This window comes from Oncorhynchus gorbuscha, linkage group LG01 (assembly GCF_021184085.1).
Source record: "Oncorhynchus gorbuscha isolate QuinsamMale2020 ecotype Even-year linkage group LG01, OgorEven_v1.0, whole genome shotgun sequence".
NCBI classification, from domain to species: domain Eukaryota; kingdom Metazoa; phylum Chordata; class Actinopteri; order Salmoniformes; family Salmonidae; genus Oncorhynchus; species Oncorhynchus gorbuscha.
Genome location: NC_060173.1, coordinates 50441374 through 50464512, shown reverse-complemented (window position 1 = coordinate 50464512; position 23139 = coordinate 50441374). Strand labels below are relative to the sequence as shown.

The following is a 23139-nucleotide window of genomic DNA, read 5'->3' as shown; positions in this document are numbered from 1 at the left end:
ACCCTTACGGAAAGAAATACATTTCAAATCTATTTTTAGATTGTAAAAGAAACTAGGACAAATTAGCCAAAAGAATGTCCACTGAACAAATATATAAACGCTACATGCAGTAACAGCTCATAAGGAAATCAGTCAATTGAAATAAATTCATTAGGCCCTACTCTATGGATTTAGCATGACTAGGAAAACAGATATGCATCTGTTGCTCACAGATCCTTAAAAAAAGATATGGATGTGGATCAGAAACCCAGTCAGTATCTGGTGTGACCACCATTTGCCTCATGCAGCGCAACACATCTCCTTCACATAGAGTTCAGGCTGTTTCTTGTATTTGTATTTATTATGGTCCCCATTAGCTGCTGCCAAGGTAGTAGCTAATCTCCCTGGGGTCCAGCAAAATAAAGGCAGTTTGATTGTGGCCTGTGGAATGTTGTCCCACTCCTCTTGCTGTATATTGGCGGGAATTGGAACAAGCTGTCGTACAGAAACGTACAGAAATGAACATTCAGATCTCTGGTAACAGCTCTGGTAGACATTCCTGCAGTCAGCATGTCAATTGCACTCTATGTCAAAACTGTGGCATTGTGTTGTGTTAAACTGCATATTTTAGACTGGCCGTTTATTGTCCCCAGCACAAGGTGAACCTGTGTAATGATCATGCTGTTTAATCAGCTTCTTGATATGCCACACCTGTCAGATGGATGGATTACATTGGCAAAGGAGAAATGCTCATTAACAGGGATCTGAACAAATTTGTGCACAACATCTTAGAGAAATAAGCTTTTGTGCTTATGGAAAATGTCTGCGAAAATGTCTCTTCTCGGCAGAGTTGCAAAGAAAAAGCCATATCTCCGACTGGCCAATAAAAATAAAAGGTTAAGATGGGCAAAAGAACAGACACTGGACAGAGGAACTCTGCCTAGAAGGCCAGCATCCCGAAGTCGCCTATTCACTGTTGATGTTGAGACTGGTGTTTTGCCGGTACTATTTAATGCAGCTGCCAGTTGAGGATTTGTTTAAAAAAAAAATATTTCACCTTTATTTAACCAGGTAGGCTAGTTGAGAACAAGTTCTCATTTACAACTGCGACCTGGCCAAGATAAAGCAAAGCAGTGCAACACAAACAACAACACAGAGTTACACATGGAATAAACAAACATACAGTCAATGATACAATAGAAAAAGTCTATATACAGTGTGTGCAAATTAGGTAGGATAAGGGAGGTGAGGTAATAAATAGGCCATAGTGGCGAAATAATTACAGTATAGCAATTCAACACTGGAGTGATAGATGTGCAGAAGATGAGTGTGCAAGTAGAGATACTGGGGTGCAAAGGAGCAAAATAAATAACAGTATGGGGAAGAGGTAGTTGGATAGGCTATTTACAGATGGGCTATGTACAAGTGCAGTGATCTGTGAGCTGCTCTGACAGCTGGTGCTTAAAGTTAGTGAGGGAGATATGAGTCTCCTGCTTCAGTGATTTTTGCAGTTCGTTCCAGTCATTGGCAGCAGAGAACTGGAAGGAAAGGCAGCCAAAGGAGGAATTGGCTTTGGGGGTGACCAGTGAAATATACCTGCTGGAGCACGTGCTACGGGTAGTGCTGCTATTGTGACCAGTGAGCTGAGATACGGCGTGGCTTTACCTAGCAAAGACTTATAGATGACCTGGAGCCAGTGGGTTTGGCGGCGAAAATGAACTGAAGGCCAGCAAACGAGAGAATGCAGGTCACAGTGGTGGGTAGTGTATGTGGCTTTGGTGACAAAACGGATGGCACTGTGATAGACTGCATCCAATTTGCTGAGTAGAATGTTGAAGGCTATTTTGTAAATGACATCGCCGAAGTCAAGGATAGGTAGGATAGTCAGTTTTACAAGGGTATGTTTGGCAGCATGAGTGAAGGAGGCTTTGTTGCGAAATAGGAAGCCGATATTACATTTCATTTTGGATTGGAGATGCTTAATGTGAGTCTGGAAGGAGAGTGTACAGTCTAACCAGACACTTAGTTATTTGTAGTTGTCCACATATTCTGAGTCAGAACCATCCAGAGTAGTGATGCTGGACGGGTGGGCAGGTGTGGGCAGCGGTTGAAGAGCATGCATTTAGTTTTACTTGCATTTAAGAGCAGTTGGAGGCCACGGAAGGAGAGTTGTATGGCATTGAAGCTCGTCTGGAGGTTAGTTAACACCGTGTCCAAAGAAGGGTCAGAAGTATACAGAATGGTGTCGTCTGTGGAGGGGTGGATCAGAGAATCACCAGCAGCAAGAGCCACATCACTGATGTATACAGAGAAAAGAGTCGGCCCGAGGGTTGAACCCCGTGGCACCCCCAAAGAGACTTGTGAGGTGTCTGTTTCTCAAACTAGACACTAATGTACTTATCCTCTTGCTCAGTTGTGCACCGGGGCCTCCCACTCCTCTTTCTATTCTGGTTAGGGCCAGTTTGCGCTGTTCTGTGATGGGATCAGTACACAGCGTTGTACGAAATCTTCAGTTTCTTGGCAATTTCTCGCGTGGAATAGCCTTCATTTCTCAGAACAAGCATAGACTGATGAGTTTCAGAAGAAAGTTCTTTGTTTCTGGCCATTCTGAGCCTGTAATCGAACCCACAAATGCTGATGCTCCAGATACTCAACTAGTCTAAAGAAGGTCAGTTTTATTACTTCTTTAATCAGGACAATAGTTTTCAGCTGTGCTAACATAATTGCAAAATGGTTTTCTCATGATCAATTAGCCTTTTAAAATGATAAACTTGGATGAGCTAACACAATGTGCCATTGGAACACAGGAGTGATGGTTGCTGATAATGGGACAAAAAAAGGCTTTTCTTTCAAAAACAAGGACATTTCTAAGTGACCCCAAACTTTTGAACGGTTAGTGTGTATATATATATATGTATACTCAAATATATATACTGTATACACACACACACACACACACACACACACACACACACACACACACACACACACACACACACACACACACACACACACACACACACACACACACACACACACACACACACACACACACACACACACACACACACACACACACAGTACATGTAAAATGTATATCACAATATATGCTAAATGCATTGGAAGATGTATTTAGAGTCACTGGCTTACTGGGTCTCTCTCATGCCGTCCCTGGAAGGGGTGCGTCACCTGAGTGGGTTGATTCACTGATGTGGTCATCCTGTCTGGGTTGGCGCCCCCCCTTGGGTTGTGCCATGGCGGAGATCTTTGTGGACTATACTCAGCCTTGTCTCAGGATGGTAAGTTGGTGGTTGAAGATATCCCTCTAGTGGTGTGGGGGCTGTGTTTTAGCAAAGTGGGTGGGGTTATATCCTTCCTGTTTGGCCCTGTCCGGGGGTGTCCTCGGATGTGGCCACAGTGTCTCCTGACCCCTCCTGTCTCAGCCTCCAGTATTTATGCTGCAGTAGTTTATGTGTCGGGGGGCTAGGGTCAGTTTGTTATATCTGGAGTACTTCTCCTGTCCTATTCGGTGTCCTGTGTGAATCTAAGTGTGCGTTCTCTAATTCTCTCCTTCTCTCTTTCTTTCTCTCTTTCGGAGGACCTGAGCCCTAGGACCATGCCCCAGGACTACCTGACATGATGACTCCTTGCTGTCCCCAGTCCATCTGGCCGTACTGCTGCTCCAGTTTCAACTGTTCTGCCTTATTATTATTCGACCATGCTGGTCATTTATGAAAATTTGAACATCTTGGCCATGTTCTGTTATAATCTCCACCCGGCACAGCCAGAAGAGGACTGGCCACCCCACATAGCCTGGTTCCTCTCTAGGTTTCTTCCTAGGTTTTGGCCTTTCTAGGGAGCTTTTCCTAGCCACCGTGCTTCTACACCTGCATTGCTTGCTGTTTGGGGTTTTAGGCTGGGTTTCTGTACAGCACTTTGAGATATCAGCTGATGTACGAAGGGCTATATAAATACATTTGATTTGATTTGATTTAATGTGTTTCAAAATACATTATGAAATACATAATGTATTTTAATATGTATTTATCAATATATTTGGTTCATATATTTTCAAATGTATTTGTAAATGTCTAGTGAAATGCAGTATATTACATTACATATTACATGATTGTAATTGTAAGAAATATCTGATTACATGACAATGTAAAACTTGGTCTCAGCATATGGGAAAAGGTGTCATGCCAATTAATTTGTTATGTTGTACTCTGCTTATAAAGATTAAGCTTGAACACTGCCAGTTCAGTAGTGTTAATGAGACTGCCATACAGTACCCGTCAAAAGTTTGGACACACCTACTCATTCAAGGGTTTTTCTATATTTGTATGATTTTCTACATTGTAGAATAATAGTGAAGACATCAAACCTATGAAATAACACATATGGAATTATGTAGTAACCAAAAAAGTGTTAAAGAAATAAAAAAAAATAATATCATAATTTGAGATTTTTCATTTAGAATAAAGTGAAGACATCAAACCCTTTGCAAAAAAGTGTTAAAGAAATAAAATTCTTAATGCACACTCTTGGCATTCTCACAACCAGCTTCATGAGGAATGCTTTTCCAACAGTCTTGAAGGAGTTCCCACATATGCTAAGCACTCCTCTTCCTTCACTCCACGGCCCCTCCCAAACCATCTCAATTGGGTTGTGGTAAGGTGATTGTGGAGGCCAGGTCATCTGATGCAGCACTCCATCACTCTCCTTTTTGGTCAAATAGCCATTACACAGCCTGGAGGTGTGTTTTGGATCATTGGAGGTGTGTTTTGGATCAAGGCAACCCTGTTAATTTAAATGCATTCCAGGTGACTACCTCACGAAGCTGGTTGAGAGAATGCCAAGAGTGTGCAAAGCTGTCATCAAGGCACTTTGACACTTTTTTGGTTACTACATGATTCCATATGTGTTATTTCATAGTTTTCTATGTCTTCACTATTAATCTACAATGTAGAAAATAGTTTTAAAAAACTTTGAAAATACTGGAATGCGTTGGTGTGTCTAAACTTTTGACTGGTACTGGTAGTACAAGTAATACTAAAGAGCTCCATTGTTATCAGTCACCATTTCATTACAATAGGATTTTAGGTGAAGAGCCACTTACTGTTGTATTTTTTTTTCTCTCTTGAGATTGGAAAACATGCTTATCATGAAATGTAACATTTATGAACATTTATGACAGAATGTTAATATTACGTTAAATAAAAAGTTATAAAAAATAAAAAATAAAAAAAGTTTCATGAAATGATATCACCGTTTTGGGCTTGGTTGCCAAACAAATCATCTCCATTGATCAATACGTAAAGAGTGTGCGTGTTTTTTGTGTGTACTGTATATGTGAATTTGGGTATGGTTATATCTACTGTGTGTGTGTGTGTGTGTGACAGAGAAAGGAGGAGGGATATGAGGAATGATGACAAACTGCAGCATTCCTCACCAGGGTCCTTGGGCTTGACAGGAACTCCAAATTTAGCCGGCTGTTTCCGCGGTGATGGAAAATCTCCCGCCTTTATCAGGAAACCGAATTCCAGGAGGGTCAACGGGAGTGTGTGTATTTAACATGTATTTACAATACCAGTTCCTCGGTGTGTGTGTGTATGTGCGTGTGTGTGTGTGCTATATACTTACAGTACTCTATGAATGAACTAGTGAGTTACAATCCTTTCTACATGCCCCACATCTTTTTTTGGCCAAGACACTCATCTCCGTATGGTGTAAATCCATATGCTCTCTCGTCTCTCGTACAGTATGCCGCTACTCTGACTCTGGCATGCACCAGTTTTGGGAAGACAAGCCTGAAATCATCCCCACCATGGATGAAGTGTGTTCCAGATGGGACCAAAACGATCCGCTGGCTACTGCATAAACACCATGGCAACCACCCAAGTAAACAAGGAAGGGGTTTTGGTGGCATGCCAGAGATAAAGTGGATCAAAGTCAGGCATGAGGGCAAACAGGAATCCGCCATTGTTCTATGGAATGACGCAGTCGCGACTAAAGTGGTGGAGAATGAATGGAATCTAATGGACCCGGGCCAGGCCAAGGTAGAACAGGGCTGGATGTTCATCTAGCCTCATTCTGCTACTGTTATTTTCCACTGAAGATGCACGCCAACCCTGACGTGAACATCGCCTGGCCTCGACCACTGTCCATGTTTTCGAGTGTAGAGCAGTCTGTTCAACAGTGGCATGTCTAAATCACATTGTCACATGGCTGTTGAAGCAAAGCGCGAAGCAACAGACTGTGAGCAGGATGGCGGGATGGCGGGATGGCGGGATGGCGGGTGCCCGTAAAGGGTTTATGTGTCCACGTGTGTGACCGCTGTGTTTGTTCATGTGTATGCATCTAATGTAAAGCATGCGTGCCTACTGCCCGTTTCTCTGTGTCTACGTGTGTCTCCCTGTGCGTGGCCCCTTTAAGCCAGTGGGGGTGTGAGGAAGAGGGGGAAGAGGGAGAGCAGGAACACAGCTAGACCACGTCACGTTGGAAACATTTGGCAGCGGCAGACACACACACGCGCTGGCCTGCATGTTTTCATGCTGCAGTTTTGAGGGGGAAAAGGGAAGATGACATCAAGCTCATCATGTGAGGCCAGATGATGAGAACACTGGCAGAAACACAACACTGTTACATAAAACGTACAGGGGACGGTTGGGAAAACCAGGACCTCTGGGATATGTGTGCGCACACAGGCGAGTATTTGTGCCCTTGCATTGTATGTCAACTACTGTGTCTGTCTTTGTGACTGTTTGTAGCCATAGAGTATGCAACTCATGTACGCAAGTCTGTCATTGTGTAAGGTATTCAAGATAGGTGATGTCATTGGCATTCTTACAGGTCATCGGTTTGACCTTTCCACTCCTCGGGCAGGGTGTGTGTGTGTGTGTGTGTGTGTGTGTGTGTGTGTGTGTGTGTGTGTGTGTGTGTGTGTGTGTGTGTGTGTGTGTGTGTGTGTCTATGGGCCAGGGGTGAGAGTACACAGGCCACTGGCGCCAGATGTGACGACCGCAGGAGTCTGAAGAGAAATATTGGAAGGAGGAGCGGATGAAGGTAAGAGAGGAAGGGAGGAAAGGGGAGGTGGAGGAGAGTGAGCGGGTAGGAGAGGTATAAGAGGAGGGGATCATTAGAGGAGAGGAAAAGGGGAGCTAAGAGAGGAGGAGAGGGAAAGACACAGAGAGACAGAGAAAGGGGGAGGGAAGAGAGGGAGCAGGGGAGAGGGAGAAGGTCATTGAGTATAATGTGCCAGACCTCCCTCGGGGAAGGTGAGCTCACCTCTTAATGGCACCACTGGCTCCTTCTCAATGAAATCATTGATCTGCCAAGAGTCCCCGGTACGTAATGGATACGGAGCAGATAGGAAGCGAGGGAGGGTGGAAGGGTGAATGGGGAGAAGGGGAAGGAGAGCTGGATAAGAGGGGTGAGGGAGAGAGAGAGAGAGAGAGAGAGAGAGAGAGAGAGAGAGAGAGAGAGAGAGAGAGAGAAAAAAAAAAGGGCAGGACCATGACCCCTGGCAGCCAACCATCAGATCACTGTGACCTCAATGACCTCAACTGTGACCAATCAAAATACAGCGGTGAACATAAACAATCCAATCCCATACGTCCATTTCAGGCCACACACACATCCAATCGCTGTTCAGCTTGGTACTCCATAATGTAGTGAGTGTGTTAGAGAACATTTAAAATGTCTACGCAATTCAATAGCAAATTATGCGCCAAATGGAAATATGCTCAATGTATTACAGGGGAGCTAAGAGTGGCTTTCCATATTAAAAATACTTTCTACTCAGAGTCTGAGCAGTTGATGCTTGTAAAATGGTCTGGGATTATTATTTGGCTATTGCTTCCGATTGGCTCAGTGGGTTAGAGCACTGCCCGTGGAACACCAGGGTTGTGGGTTCGAATCCCACATAAGCCATGTGCTGAATAGAAATGCTCAAATTTGGCCACATTATTCTGCTCCTCAGGCCGTGCATAGCCACAGAGATTACCACCCAGTACTGGGAACGAAAGAGAAACATAAAGCCTTCATTCTGAGAGGGCTCAGGCAGGTCATGCTACAGTCCGACATTAAAAATGACGTCTACACACAGACCGTCATTCATCAGGATGGAAGGAGGTGAATTACCTCACCTCCTCAATAGGTCTGTCTAACCAACACATACATGCACACACACAGACCTCCTTATGTAGTGCATTGGAATGTCTCTGAACGGCTGCATTGTGAGAGTCTGCCTCCCACGATTACCTCACTTCCTCAGCGTCTCTCTCACACACACACACGCAGGGGCCGCCGCCCAGTTGTATAACAGCACAACTGGATTGACCTTTGTACTGTAGACTGTGCAGTTACACCCAAACCTGATCTCATCAAAGCCTAGAGGCCCCCACACTGCTTCTGTGTGTGTAAGCGGTATCTTTCATTACCTAATATCTGGCACAAAATGGCTGCTGTGTATCCCTGATGTCGGTGCTACCAAAGATTCTCTATTATATTGACAAGATAGTCAAGTGACCGCTCTAACAATGGAAATACATGTTCTTAAAGATGGACGGCAGATGGGACCACTCTAGCCAATGAGAGGGCAGATACACAGCTGAACAACAGGGCATAGAGATATATAGAATACTTATCTTTGTATCTGTGCCGTTATAGCATCTGTGAAACCATTTTAAAGTAGTCCATTTTCTACTTCTTCATTGGCTGCTTGCTCCCAACTTTTCCAAAGTTGTAGAAATGCCATGTGCGTCCACTTGCATCAGTGCATTCAAACCAACTCACGAAACCAATGCGAAAATGTATATTCGTTCAAATAAGCCTCACGAAGTAAATAAGCAAAAATATATATTGGGGACCAAATTCGACACTAGTTGACCTCCATACAGTTCGTGGGCTTATATTCGTGGCCAGATTTTGGGCAGAGTAAAGCCTCTCGTTTCGCCACTTCATCTCTGGTGATACACATTGGTGGATGTGGAGTAATGATCACACACAATGTAAAGCGCTTTGGATGGATCTGGCATGCAGCAACACAGATTTGATGATCACAATCTATTTTCCATTCCATCCTCGTCGCCAGTGTAGGGCATCTAGGCACCTGCTCTCTCTCACTCGCTTTACTGATCTCTCTCTCTCTGCATGCGTGTGGCCCAATGGTATGTAGCTTTAGTAATCCTGGGGGGAAAAAAACACTGGCAGATGGCACTAGGAGAGATTAGGAACAGTCACTGCACATCTGTAGACCGCACACACACAAACACACACACCCCTGCATCTCTCTCTACCTTTCTCTCTCTCCGTCCTCTCCCTTCCTTACCCACTCTCCACATCTGCAGAGTTTGCACACCTGACAGCTGGACCTCTGCCCCGTTCTCTCGCCATTCTCTCCTGTTCTCGCTCTCTCTTCACACACGCATTTCTCAACACTTACATCTCTACCTTTCTCTTTCCTCGATCGTTTAATCTCTCGTTGCGCAAACAAACACCCCCCCCCCCTCTCTCTCTCATAACAACATCAGGATAAGAGCTATGCTCCAGTGCACTCTGTTCTCAGTATAGCCAACGTGAGAAACAAACAAGCTGGGGACCTCAACCCACTGGGGACTGGACTGGCTCTGGCTGGGCTGTGTGTCTGGCACTGCCTGCGTTCTACTGACGCTAAGCTTTCCTCTCTCAAGCATGGTTCTCACACACTCAAGAGCACGCACGCACGCAAACACGCAAACACGCACACACGCACACACACACACACACACACACACACACACACACACACACACACACACACACACACACACACACACACACACACACACACACACACACACACACACACACACACACACACACACACACTGTGAAGAGTCATCTGGCCATACAAGTAATCTTCTTAGTGAGTAAAAAACAACCCTATGGGGACTGGACCTCACATGACACTCGTGACATCATCCACAACATAGGGAAGGAAGCACTTACAGCATAGATTAGATCCATTGATTGATTTGACTTCTACGTCTGCACTTAAAGCACCATTCGCGGTTTCCAGCCCTCCCAAACACCACCTCCTATGGGCTCCATAAAGTCCCAAGCTGTTATGAACTATTCTGTTATGACAAGCCTGAGTAGGGCCTCAGAATGTATTAAAAGAGCATTACCATTTGGTGTTTTGACGGCATCAACACTATAGCACAGGCTACTTCTGGATGTTTGTGTGTGTGGGTTTTGCGTATCTCTGTGTGTGTGTGTGTGTGTTTAGCAGCACGCGTGTGTGTTCTAATCCTTCATTTAGCATGCCTGTGTGTACATAACCGTTTAGGCAGTAAATCCTCTCTCCCCCAGACAGCGAGACCAAGCTGCTGTAATTATTCCTGTATTCACTCTGTCTATCCCATTTAAGGCTTCTTTTCATCCCTCTATCCTAGCCTCCCCTCCTCTGCTTCTCTCCCTCCCTACATCCTCTCCTCTTGATGCTCGGAGCACTTGTGCATAGCTGTGCGTGCATGTGTGTGAGTCGAGAGGGCCACACCAAGCAGTCGGCTTAGATCATGATGTCATCGGCGCTGTTAATGACGGACGGGGGGGGGGGGGGGGGGGCAGGTAATTGTATGGGAGGAGGGAAGTGAGGAAAAAATGGAAAGAAATGGGGTTGAGGAGGGGTGATTCCTCGGGTATTCTGAGCCAATTAAACTACAAGAACTGCTAAATGAATCCGGGGAATCGGGACGGTGGACGGAGAAAATACATGAACTTTGTTAACTGAAGGTCTGAAGAAACAGAATGAAGTGGAAAACGGGCAGAAACACACGCGTGACCAGATGCTCGAGCCAATGCCATAAGACGTGTGACCAGATTGACTTTTGACCCGGGCACATCCTGCCGCCCTGCTGTGCTGCCATGACGACTGGCTGCCAACAGGCCGGCGCTGCCGACCTCAAAACAGCAGGGGAGCTCGCATCTCTCTCGCTTTGTCGGCACCTCTCACTCTCTCTTTCTCCCCCACATTGTCACTCTGTTTTGTGTGCACCTTCTCTCTCTCTCTCTCTCTCTCTCTCTCACACACACACACGCATACATGCACACACGCGGTACTCTAAACAGGAAGTGACATCATTACAGGTGGTGGACGGGCTCAGACAACTAGTAGTGTTTATGACCCAGTGAAGCTCAGCTGGGGACAGAGACCACTGTTATCGCCCATGACCCCGATATACACACACACACACACTTCTTATTTTTATTTCTTGTGTGTTTTTGTTTTACCTTAATGTTGTTTTTAGAGCTACATTGATTACCACATTGCTGGGTTTAGAGTTTGCAAGAAAGGCATTTCACTGTACTTGTACACGTGACATTAAAACTTGAAAACACACACACACACACACACACGTTATTCTGCTATGACTTAACACCACTGACACCGACACTACACAGCAACAGTCATTCTCATTGGCTGAATCATATCCCACAGGATATTCTCTTCTGCTGTTGTCGTGGAAACAGCAGAGAAGGGGACAGAAATGGAAGAAATGTGAGAGAGAGAGAACCGCTGACAGGGGGATCTTTCTTCTTCAGGCTTACATGGTACATGTGTGTGTGTGTGTGTCTGTCTGTGACAAATTGGGGATCTTAAGGACATTAAGGTAGAGTGAACCTCTATGAATGACTCATGGAAAGTGTAATCTGACTATGCTATTGGAGATTTATAGGAGTAGGACACATATTTACACACACACACACACACACACACACACACACACACACACACACACACACACACACACACACACACACACACACACACACACACACACACACACACACACACACACACACACACACACACACACACACACACACACACACACACACACACACACTCTCCCAAGCCTGAGTGAGGGAGATTATTCATTTGACACATTTGAGCCAGGGTCCTAAGCCTCCCTGTGTGTGTCTATGTGTGTTTGTGCGTCTGTGTATCCATGTGTGTGTGTGTGCGCGCATAAGCCTCTGTGTGCTTACTGTCACTGTCTCTCCGCAGCGCTGAAGTCCCATACTGAGAAGTTATTAAGCCTCTGCAGAGCCAGCTAATACACACGTCAGGCCTCCAATCTAACTTTGAGGGTGCTTATAGCAGCCAATATGACAAGCTGTTAAGTAAGGTAAATAAGACTGGTTGATAAGAATGGCTACACCCCCCCCCCAAAAAAAAGGTAAAAAGACTGGCTGATTTGATAGACAGGTATTAGTTTAACTTAAGCTTAATCCCCCATTTTAAAGGGCTAGGAGAGAGAAGTGTTTGGTGTGTGTATTGTGGACGTGGGGTTGGGGGGGGGGGTTCTTTGGAGAGGCCTGTACCACAAAACTCATCGGTGTCCACAATTACTCGGTATTGCTTCTTTTCTTCATTCTTCCTTTCCTAATTCCTTCCTCCCTCACTTCCTCCTTAAGAGTGAAAAAGTATGTTTGTGGATCATGATGGATGACACTATTACAGATGATGTTCACTAGTGACACCTGCTGCCCAAATAGACACATGGCACTCTGCTCTGCTCAAAGCAGCTGCAGAGAACTAGGCCTTCTCTCAATTGGATTTGCTCAACTCCTGTTCTCTCTCCTCCGTCCTCTCTCGACTCCTTTTGAAAAAGGTCAAAGGTAATCGAGGAGAGACGGCGAGGTGAGGGAACGTGAACGGAAATGCAATTTTTTTAATCAGACAGTCCTCCACTGTGCGTCATCAGGCAAATTACTTTTACAGGGGTAGAATTGCAAAATAACTTTGTAAAGTGTTACAAAATAATTTGGTAGATGACAGGATAAGTAGTACACAGTTCTTAAATGTTTGCATGCTTTTCTCTTTTGAGAAAGCAATAGCTGATCCCAACAGTGAAATACCTAATTGTTCAATGTAGGCCACATCTTAACATACACACAAGAACTGACTTGGGATCAGCTGTGAAGATTTGTTGTGAAACACCATGGAGTCATTTGCTTGTAAACACGAACTTCAGGATGGTGGTTTCTATTATCACACACACACACACACACACACACACACACACACACACACACACACACACACACACACACACACACACACACACACACACACACACACACACACACACACACACACACACACACACACACACACACAGTAAGTGCCTACCGGTGAGCAGAGAGACTCGGTGGAAGGTGCCCTCCAGCTTGCCCAGTAGGATGTGGACAAAGCTATCTTTGGATAGTTGCACCGCCTCTTTGGAACTCTGGTCGTACATCACCACTTCCTGTTTCCTGCCCATCTCAACCTGCAGAAACACGAATGAGGAAGAAGACGTCAGAGATCAATGGCGGTATGGCAGTATCAATGGATGCAGGTATGAAGGTCTCGTAACGAATGAGTAAAACATGGCTATGCTGCACAGATAAAAAAAAGACCACAGAAATGCTGTTTGCATTAAAGCATACATTTATGTTCATTTCTTTGTATGGGTTGATACATTTCTCATTAGGGCTAACCAAGTCTGACATTTAAAAGTGGAAATTACAAAACTTTGGAAACCTTTTAAACCTTGAATACACCACAAAATGTGTATTTCCTACTATGCAGGAAAATTTTCAGCACCAAAAGAGTGATCAAATTAAGATCCTACATCTGTCTTTTCAATAATATATAATAATAATAATAATATATGCCATTTAGCAGACGCTTTTATCCAAAGCGACTTACAGTCATGTATGCATACATTCTACGTATGGGTGGTCCCGGGAATCGAACCCACTACCCTGGCGTTACAAGCACCATGCTCTACCAAAGACAGAGGCTGACTGCTTTTGTTCATCTGGAGGGAAAAATGCTCCTAACAAACTTACCTATACATTTACAGAGCATTCGGAAAGTATTCAGACCCCTTGACTTTTTCCACATTTTGTTACGTTACAGTCTTATTCTAAAATTGATTAAAATTGTTTTCCCCCCTCATCAATCTCCACACAATACCCCATAATGACAAAGCAAAAACTGTTTTTTAAATCAATTTTGGCAAATATATTTATTAAAAAACCTGAAGTACGATACGACATTTATATAAGTATTCAGACCCTTTACTGAGTACTTTGTTGAAGCACCGTTGGCAGAAATTACAGCACAGAGTCTTCTTGGTTATGATGCTACAAGCACACCTGTATTTGGGGAGTTTCTCCATTCTTCTTTGCAGATAATTTCAAACTCTATCAGGTTGGATGGGGAGCGTCGCTGCAAAGCTATTTTTAGGTCTCTCCAGAGATGTCAGATCGGTCTCCAGTCCAGGCTCTGGCTGGGCCACTCAAGGACATTCAGAGACTTTTCCCGAAGCCACTCCTGCATTGTCTTGGCTGTGTGCTTAGGGTCGTGGTCCTGTTGGTAGGTGAACCTTCACCCCAGTCTGAGGTCCTGAGTGCTCTGGAGCAGGTTTTCATCAAGGATCTGTACTTTACCCTGTTCATCTTTCCCTCCATCCTGACTAGTCTCCCAGTCCCTGCCGGTGAAAAACATTCCCACAGCATGATGCTTCCACCACCATGCTTCAACGTAGGGATGTTTCCAGGTTTCCCCGAGATGTGAAACTTGGTGTTCAGGCCAAAGAGTTCAATCTTGGTTTCATCAGACCATCTTGTTTCTCATGGTATGAGTCCTTTAGGTGCCTTTTGGCAAACTCCAAGTGGGCTGTAATGTGTATTTTACTGAGGAGGGGCTACTGTCTGACCACTCTACCATAAAGGCCTGATTGGTGGAGTGCTGCGGAGATGGTTGTCCTTCTGGAAGGTTCACTCATCTCCGCAAAGGAACTCTGGAGCTCTGTAAGAGTGGCCATCGGGTCTTGGTCACCTCCCTGACCAAGGCCCTTCTCTCCTGATGGCTCAGTTTGGCCTAGTGGCCAGCTCTCGGAAGAGTCTTGGTGGTTTCAAACTTCTTCCATTTAGAATGATGGAGGCCACTGTGTTCTTGGGGACCTTCAATGCTGCAGAATTTTTTTGTTACCCTTCCCCAGATCTGTGCCTCGACACAACCCTGTCTCGGAGCTCTACGGACAATTCCTTCGAACTCATGGCTTGGTCTTTGCTCTGACATGCACTGTCAACTATGGGACCTTATATAGACAGGTGTGTGTCTTTCCAAATCATGTCCAATCAGGTGACTTTACTACAGGTCGACTCCAATCAAGTTGTAGAAACATCTGAAGGATGATCGATGGAAGCAGGATGCATCTGGGCTCAATTTCGAGTCTCATAGCAAAGGGTCTGAATACTTATACTTCTGTTTTTTTTATTTGATTAATTTCCAAACATTTAGAACAAACTTTTTTGGCTTTGTCATTATGGGCTATTGCATGTAAATTGATGAGGGAAAAATTTGGGCAGGTGGTAGGGTTACTGGAACAAAATGTGCAAACAAGGCAAAATATTACACAACGTGGACACGGAGTTTTAAAAAAAATTGTGAGGTGTTTTCGCATTGATAACCATGAATTGACGCTGTAACAGTAAATAATGGCAACAGAATTATACAAGTCCTATCTGTCAAAAGCAAAACTCAGAATCCAAATGCACGGGTGAAAGTGGACAGCGCAAGCCCTCTTCAGTGCGTCAGCATGCTGTATATGCTTTGTCACAATGTGTTTGTCAGAGCGGAGGAGAGGCGAGCATGCGCCTGTGTTTTTGTCTACGCGCTTGTGTGTACGTGTGGGTGTGTGTGCGAGACACGCCAGCCAGGCTCCTTCTCCATGTTGTCAGGCAAGTTTAGGTCACATGACCAGCAGCCAGTGCCTAGCCTACTGCGGCTCGGAAACACCGCATCACTAAACAACCGCTTGACAGCACCAGGAAAGAGAGGGGAGGCAGACAGGAGAGAGAGAGAGAGAGAGAGAGAGAGAGAGAGAGAGAGAGAGAGAGAGAGAGAGGAGAAGAGAGAGAGAGAGAGAGAGAGAGAGAGAGAGAGAGAGAGAGAGAGAGAGAGAGAGAGAGAGAGAGAGAGAGAGAGTGAGAGGAGGAGAGAGAGAGAGAGAGAGAGAGAGAGAGAGAGAGAGAGAGAGAGAGAGAGAGAGAGAGAGAGAGAGAGAGAGAGAGAGAGAGAGAGAGAGAGAGAGAGGGGAGGAGAGAAGAGAGGAGAGCGAGAAGAAACGGAAGGTGAAGATGGCTGAGAAGAGAGATGGAAAAAAAGAGTGAGCCAAGGAGAAAGAGATGGAAGCGAGAGAGAGAAGGGAGGAGAAAAAGAGACTAGAATAACCCTTTTCTTCTTGTTGTTTTCATGCACTCCCTCCATCCTTCAGATAGCATAAAGGCGGCACTATACTGTAGATGCTGGGCAAAACTGCACAGGAACACTGTTCACTGAGCCTCACAGTGTTATGGGGCATGGTACCCACACATGCTGATACTGTGGACGGTACACAGTTCTAGCAATGCGGTGGACGAGTGTGTGTATTTGAGAGTGTATAACCCTGCAATATTGTGTGTTTGTGTGCGTGCCTCAGTGTGTGACAGTGTGTGTTTGTGCTTACCGTTACACATTAGCCTTCTCAGAATGTATGGGCCAACAACCACACACACGTGACTGAGGCAGGCCAAGGTCAGACAGACACACAGACGGCTGGTATGGGTACAGCCAGACTGAGCCATATATACTGTGTGTATATATATACAGTACCAGTCAAAGGTTGGGACACACCTACTCAGTCAAGTGTTTTTCTTTATTTGTACTATGTTCTACATTGTGGAATAATAGTGAAGAATTCAAAACTATGAAATAACACATTTGGAATCATGTAGGAACCAAAAAAGTGTTAAACAAATCCAAATATATTTTATATTTGAGATTCTTCCAAGTAGCCATCCTTTGCTGTGACGACAGCTTTGCACACTCTTGGCATTCTCTCAACCAGCTTCAGAAGTAGTCACATGGAATTCATTTAAATTGTTACGGATACAGTTATCCTGTGTGTGTGTGTATCCTGTGTGTGTGTTTCTTTTCTCTCCTTCTCCCCTCACAGGTGAAAATCATCAGTCAACAATCAATCATCAATCAGAAGGCACACCTCCTCCTATTTCCTGACCTATCACAGTTCCTTCCCCATGGTTTAAAAACCCCATCATTTGCTTGTTCTAAAGCTCAGCTCAGTTCAATCTCTAGCTCAATCTCTCTGTAAATGCCATGTCTGTAGGTCTCTGTGTTTCACTCTCGCTTTGTGTCTTAACCTCTCTTTTGTTTAAAGCACCTCCATAGCACTTTGTCATCACCTGTGAGTATTGTTTTTGGTTATGGTGTTTGTTTGTTGCTGGTGGGAAAAGGGGGAAACCAAGACAAGTCGCCCATGGGCATACACTACCCGTAGGTGAACTTTGTTAAATACACTAGTTAGAACTGGGCGGACCACCCACTGTATTTTTGGTTAGTTAGTTAGTTGTTGTTAAAGTAGGCTAGTCTAGCTTAGGGGTGTGTTTTTGTATATTTATTGTTTCTTTCCTTGGGTCCAGCTCAGCCCCTTTTCCTGTTCTCCCCATTACCGTGGGTTTATAAATAAACCTGGAGTTTGACGGTAGATTTCTGTTGTCGTGGTTATTTCGTTCACACTTTTACTTTGTCACAATAATAATTTGCATGAGTTATGTTACGGGTCTCATTACCATCCCCCCTAGACTGTCGGGCCAAAAGGGATTCGTAACATAAATTAACAGGTGCGCCTTGTTAAAAGTTCATTTGTGCAATTTCTATCCTTTTTAATGTGTTTGAGCCAATCAGTTGTTGTGACAAGGTAGGGGAGGTAAAAGACCAAGTTCATATTATGACAAGAACAGCTCAAATAAGAAGAGAAACGACAGTCCATCATTACTTTAAGACATGAAGGTCAGTCAATACGGAACATTTCAAGAACTCTGTGTGCGGTTTGAAGGAAGTTGCTAACTAGCGCTAGCGAAATTGCTAACTAGCATTAGCACAATGACTGGAAGTCTATGGGTATCTGCTAGCTAACGCTAGTTAGCATTGGCTCGCGAAACTACCTCTAACTTCCTTCATACTGGACACAGAGACATAAGAATGGTATCCACGAGTTCACCTGACTCTGGGGAAGTAGATAAGGGGTATTGCTGCCTAAAATCCCAAAGTATCCCTTTTTTTAAAAGACCCATGTGACATGTTTGTAACACATCTACAAAACATGCGTAACACCTCTTTTACACTGTTGTCACCAGTCTTTTTCCTCGTGCGTGTTCAGTGAGCCAAGAGAGCGGCGATAGCATCTCAACCTGAGCGTCTACTCTGTGTTTCAACACAACCTCCAATAAAGCGGTCACCTGAACCATTCAGAGTCCACTGATTCCATCTGAAGCCCAGCCTGATACTATACAGGATACGTTTGTGTGTGTGTGTGTTAAAGGTCAACAGGGCCTCCACCCTAACCCCTACTGAGACACTCCCATCTCCCCCTCCTCTCACCCCTGATATCACCCCCCCCTGCACAAGGTGTTCCATCCTAATGGGATCAGAGCTACAGCTAGAGGGTGAAATCACCACCTGAGGATTACAGAACATAAGTGTAAATGGGTCACTGTCACTGTTAAAGGCTGTCCTTTAATCCTTAAGGTGATGTCCCCAGTTTCCTTTCCCAAATGATCACATTCACCTGCACAGGTATCCCAAGATGCATCGTTGCTGTACGGGGGTTCAGATAATTGTACAATATTCCTAATTCAAGAAGATATAAATCTTCACTTTCCCCCTTCGACCACCTTCCTTCTTCTGAGAATGCGTCACATTCCAATTCAATTATTCAATTTGAATTGAATTTGAATTGAAGTAGTAAGCAGAATACAGAATTGTAATTTGAATGAAAGGAAATATAATTTAATTCACTGAAATTCAAATGCCTATTCTATTCCATATTAGGTGTGGTCTATATAAATATTCATATTGTACATAAAACATGTCGTTATATACATGAATATAAAATGTTGTTGAAATGAATTATTAAGGAAAACAAAACCTGTATGCAAATATACTAAGTTATTATATTTAATTAATCACATACATTTTGTTCAATATTGGGAAAATACAACATTTCCCAGAATGCATTAGTTGAACCGTCAAGTTGACCCTGAGGTCTTCTAAAGTGCGAACTGTCAGATTCAATGAAACTGATGTTCTATGGAATTTGTGGAATTTCTTTGAATTGCACTGAAATTCTACTTCCCGTCACTCAAATTCCAATTCTACATCCTGTGGGGTGTGGCCAATTCAATTAGAATTTCAAGCCATGCGTTGAATGGGAGTCAATTCCAAAATTCTGATTTGAGCCCAACCCTGGTACAGAGACAGTACTACAGTATCTGCATGATTACTGCATTGTTAGAGGTTAATAACCTCTGGAGTCGACCTACTGCAGCATACGAATCAGCTCAGTCCCTCACCTTCGCCAGCCTGCAGGCTGCAGCACTACACTACTATACTGCTGTTCTACCACTAACACTGCAGGTGTTACATACGAATAACAGAGAAGGAGAGACAGTTAAAAGGTTAGAGAAGAGAAGGAGAGGTGGAGAGAGAGTTTCACGGCAGTTGAAAGAAGAGGACCAAGGCGCAGCGTGGTGAGCGTACATTTTATTTTTATGAGAAAAGACGCCCGAACAAAACAATAAACACTACAAAGCAAACCGTGACGCTAAAGGCTATGTGCCATAAACAAAGTCAACTTCCCACAAAGACAGGTGGGACAAAGGGCCACCTAAGTATGGTTCTCAATCAGAGACAACGATTGACAGCTGTCCCTGATTGAGAACCCTACCCAGCCAGACATAGAAATACAAATAATATAACATAGAATACCCACCCCAAATCACACCCCGACCAAACCAAATAGAGACATAAAAAGGATCTCTAAGGTCAGGGCGTGACAGAGAGCGAGAGAGAGAAACAGTGCGAGAGAGAGAGGGGCAAAAAAACGATAGAGCGTGGAAGTCAAAATGCCAACAGTGAGCTGGCATCACAGCAGGATGTAAATAGAGAAAAGTGGCTAATCATGTCGTCTGCATTCCCACCTCCGCAGAGATAAGGAGGGAGGGGGAACGAGAGAAGCAGAGAAATAGAGAGGACTGTGTCCTCACATTGCCTGGTAAATGAGCAATATAAAAAATGTACGACAGAAGATAAAAAATATTTTCCCTCTGTGACTCTAAGACCTCACCCTCTCAGCTGAAGTACTATCTGTGTACAACAGCGAGACGTCTGGCTTCAAATATAACTGTATGAGCAACAAACATGACACAGGCAAGTAGGGGGAAATGGCTTGCAGTGAGAGCTTAAAATGTTCTGGGTAGAAATGCAATGGTTCCAGCTGCTACTGCAGAGAAGACGGGAGTGCTATAGAGCAGAAACAGGTGTATTGTTACAGAGAAGACGGGAGTGCTATAGAGCAGAAACAGGTGTATTGTTACAGAGAAGACGGGAGTGCTATAGAGCAGAAACAGGTGTATTGTTACAGAGAAGACGGGAGTGCTATAGAGCAGAAACAGGTGTATTGTTACAGAGAAGACGGAGTGCTATAGAGCAGAAACAGGTGTATTGCTGCAGAGAAGACGGGAGTGCTATAGAGCAGAAACAGGTGTATTGTTGCAGAGAAGACGGGAGTGCTATAGAGCAGAAACAGGTGTATTGTTACAGAGAAGACGGGAGTGCTATAGAGCAGAAACAGGTGTATTGTTACAGAGAAGACGGGAGTGCTATAGAGCAGAAACAGGTGTATTGCTGCAGAGAAGACGGGAGTGCTATAGAGCAGAAACAGGTGTATTGTTGCAGAGAAGACGGGAGTGCTATAGAGCAGAAACAGGTGTATTGTTACAGAGAAGACGGGAGTGCTATAGAGCAGAAACAGGTGTATTGCTGCAGAGAAGACGGGAGTGCTATAGAGCAGAAACAGGTGTATTGTTGCAGAGAAGACGGGAGTGCTATAGAGCAGAACCAGGTGTGGGGGGCCTGTGTAGCTCAGTTGGTAGAGCATGGCGCTTGTAACGCCAGGGTAGTGGGTTCGTTCCCCGGGACCACCCATACGTAGAATGTATGCACACATGACTGTAAGTCGCTTTGGATAAAAGCGTCTGCTAAATGGCATATATTATTATTATTATTATTATTGTTGCAGAGAAGACGGGAGTGCTATAGAGCAGAAACAGGTGTATTGCTGCAGAGAAGACGGGAGTGCTATAGAGCAGAAACAGGTGTATTGCTGCAGAGAAGACGGGAGTGCTATAGAGCAGAAACAGGTGTATTGCTGCAGAGAAGACGGGAGTGCTATAGAGCAGAACCAGGTGTATTGTTGCAGAGAAGACGGGAGTGCTATAGAGCAGAAACAGGTGTATTGCTGCAGAGAAGACGGGAGTGCTATAGAGCAGAAACAGGTGTATTGCTGCAGAGAAGACGGGAGTGCTATAGAGCAGAAACAGGTGTATTGCTGCAGAGAAGACGGGAGTGCTATAGAGCAGAAACAGGTGTATTGCTGCAGAGAAGACGGGAGTGCTGTAGAGCAGAACCAGGTGTATTGTTACAGAGAAGACGGGAGTGCTGTAGAGCAGAACCAGGTGTATTGTTGCAGAGAAGACGGACAGGAGAAACGTGAGATTAGGTGCTGCAGAGAGGACCTTGGAATGCCAAACGCAGATGCGCACACACACACACACACACGTGCGTACAGGGTCATTGGTCACAAGGGTAATGCAGAGCTGAGTGTGTGTGTGTGTTGGTCAGCCAACATCTCCACAGTGCTACTATTACATTTACATTTAAGTCATTTAGCAGACGCTCTTATCCAACCTCAGAGGTCAGGAATTTATGGAACAAGTTCAGTGATCTGTTGCCTCCCAGTCCCCACAGGCAGTTATTATCTGTCCATGTGATTCCCAGTAGATTGTTGCAGGTGGGTGATGGTTCTAACCATCAAAGCGCTGTAGCAGAGTCCAATAGCAGGGTGTGATACGTACAGCCCGTCAGTAAAGATAACACTCAATGGTGATATGATGTCATTGATTGGCACTGGCTGCTGGCACTGCTGTGTATGTGTGTGTTTGTGTGTGTGTGTGTTTGCTCAGACGTGTTTGGGCAAAGGTCCCCTCTATCATTTGCTGCGAGAGGGTGTGACAGATCGAGTGATCACAATCACTCCAATGACCGATGATGACCGTACACCACGAATGGGCACCATAAAGGGACTTTCCCACTGCCCCCACCTACAATCTCTCTCTCACACACACACACACACACACACACACACACACACACACACACACACACACACACACACACACACACACACACACACACACACACACACACACACACACACACACACACACACACACACACACACACACACACACCTGTCCAATAGAAGGGGCACGTGCATCTTGTAGTTCAAGAGGTAATGTGTCACATGGGCCAACCTTGTCACACCAACATGGCCATGTTTCACATCACAGGACAACACATCTCTCCCACACTCCTTCTCTGTCATTCTCTACCTTCTTCTCCATACCCCCCCTTTCCCTTCGCTGCCGTTCACTGTGTGCGTCTCGCTCAGGCCACTTTTAAACCGAACCGCATATACGCCGCTTGGCCACGTTCAAGAAAATGGTTCACCCATACAGACAATGAAAAATGTGACAGTGGCGTGCTATATGAAGCGGGCAGACAGGCATCAAGGCAGTCAGTTACTGTTTGATTGAACGCTGGGCAAAACAAGTGACCCGAGCGACTTTTCACGCACCGACAGTATGTAAGGTTGACCAAGAATGGTGCAACAAACTAAAAAACATCCAATCAGCAGCAATCCCGTGGGTGAAAACTTGAAGGAGAATGGAAAGAATCGTGCAAGCTAACAGGCAAGCTAACAGGCAAGCTAACAGACAAGCTAAAAGGCAAGCTAACAGACAAGCTAACAGGCAAGCTAACAGGGCCACAAACAGACAAATAACAGCGCAGTACAACAGTGGTGTGCAGAACGGCATCTGGGGAACGAGCAACTCGTCAGTCCTTGTCATGGATGGGCTGTCGCAGCAGACGACCACACCGGGCTCCACTCCTGTCAACTAGAAACAAGAAGAAGCAACTCCAGTGGGCACGCGATC

General features: G+C 44.8%; 1 protein-coding gene across 2 annotated transcripts in view; it reads right to left on the bottom strand.

Annotated features, from left to right (window-relative positions):
- The window catches only part of LOC124039186 (dual specificity protein phosphatase 8-like), a 66666-nt gene that overhangs the window by 24935 nt on the left and 18592 nt on the right, over nt 1-23139 (bottom strand). For both annotated transcript variants that reach the window (XM_046355100.1, XM_046355108.1), the window contains exon 3: nt 13160-13298. In XM_046355100.1, coding sequence (XP_046211056.1) covers nt 13160-13298 — 139 coding nt within the window. The remainder of the gene's footprint in view (nt 1-13159; nt 13299-23139) is intronic.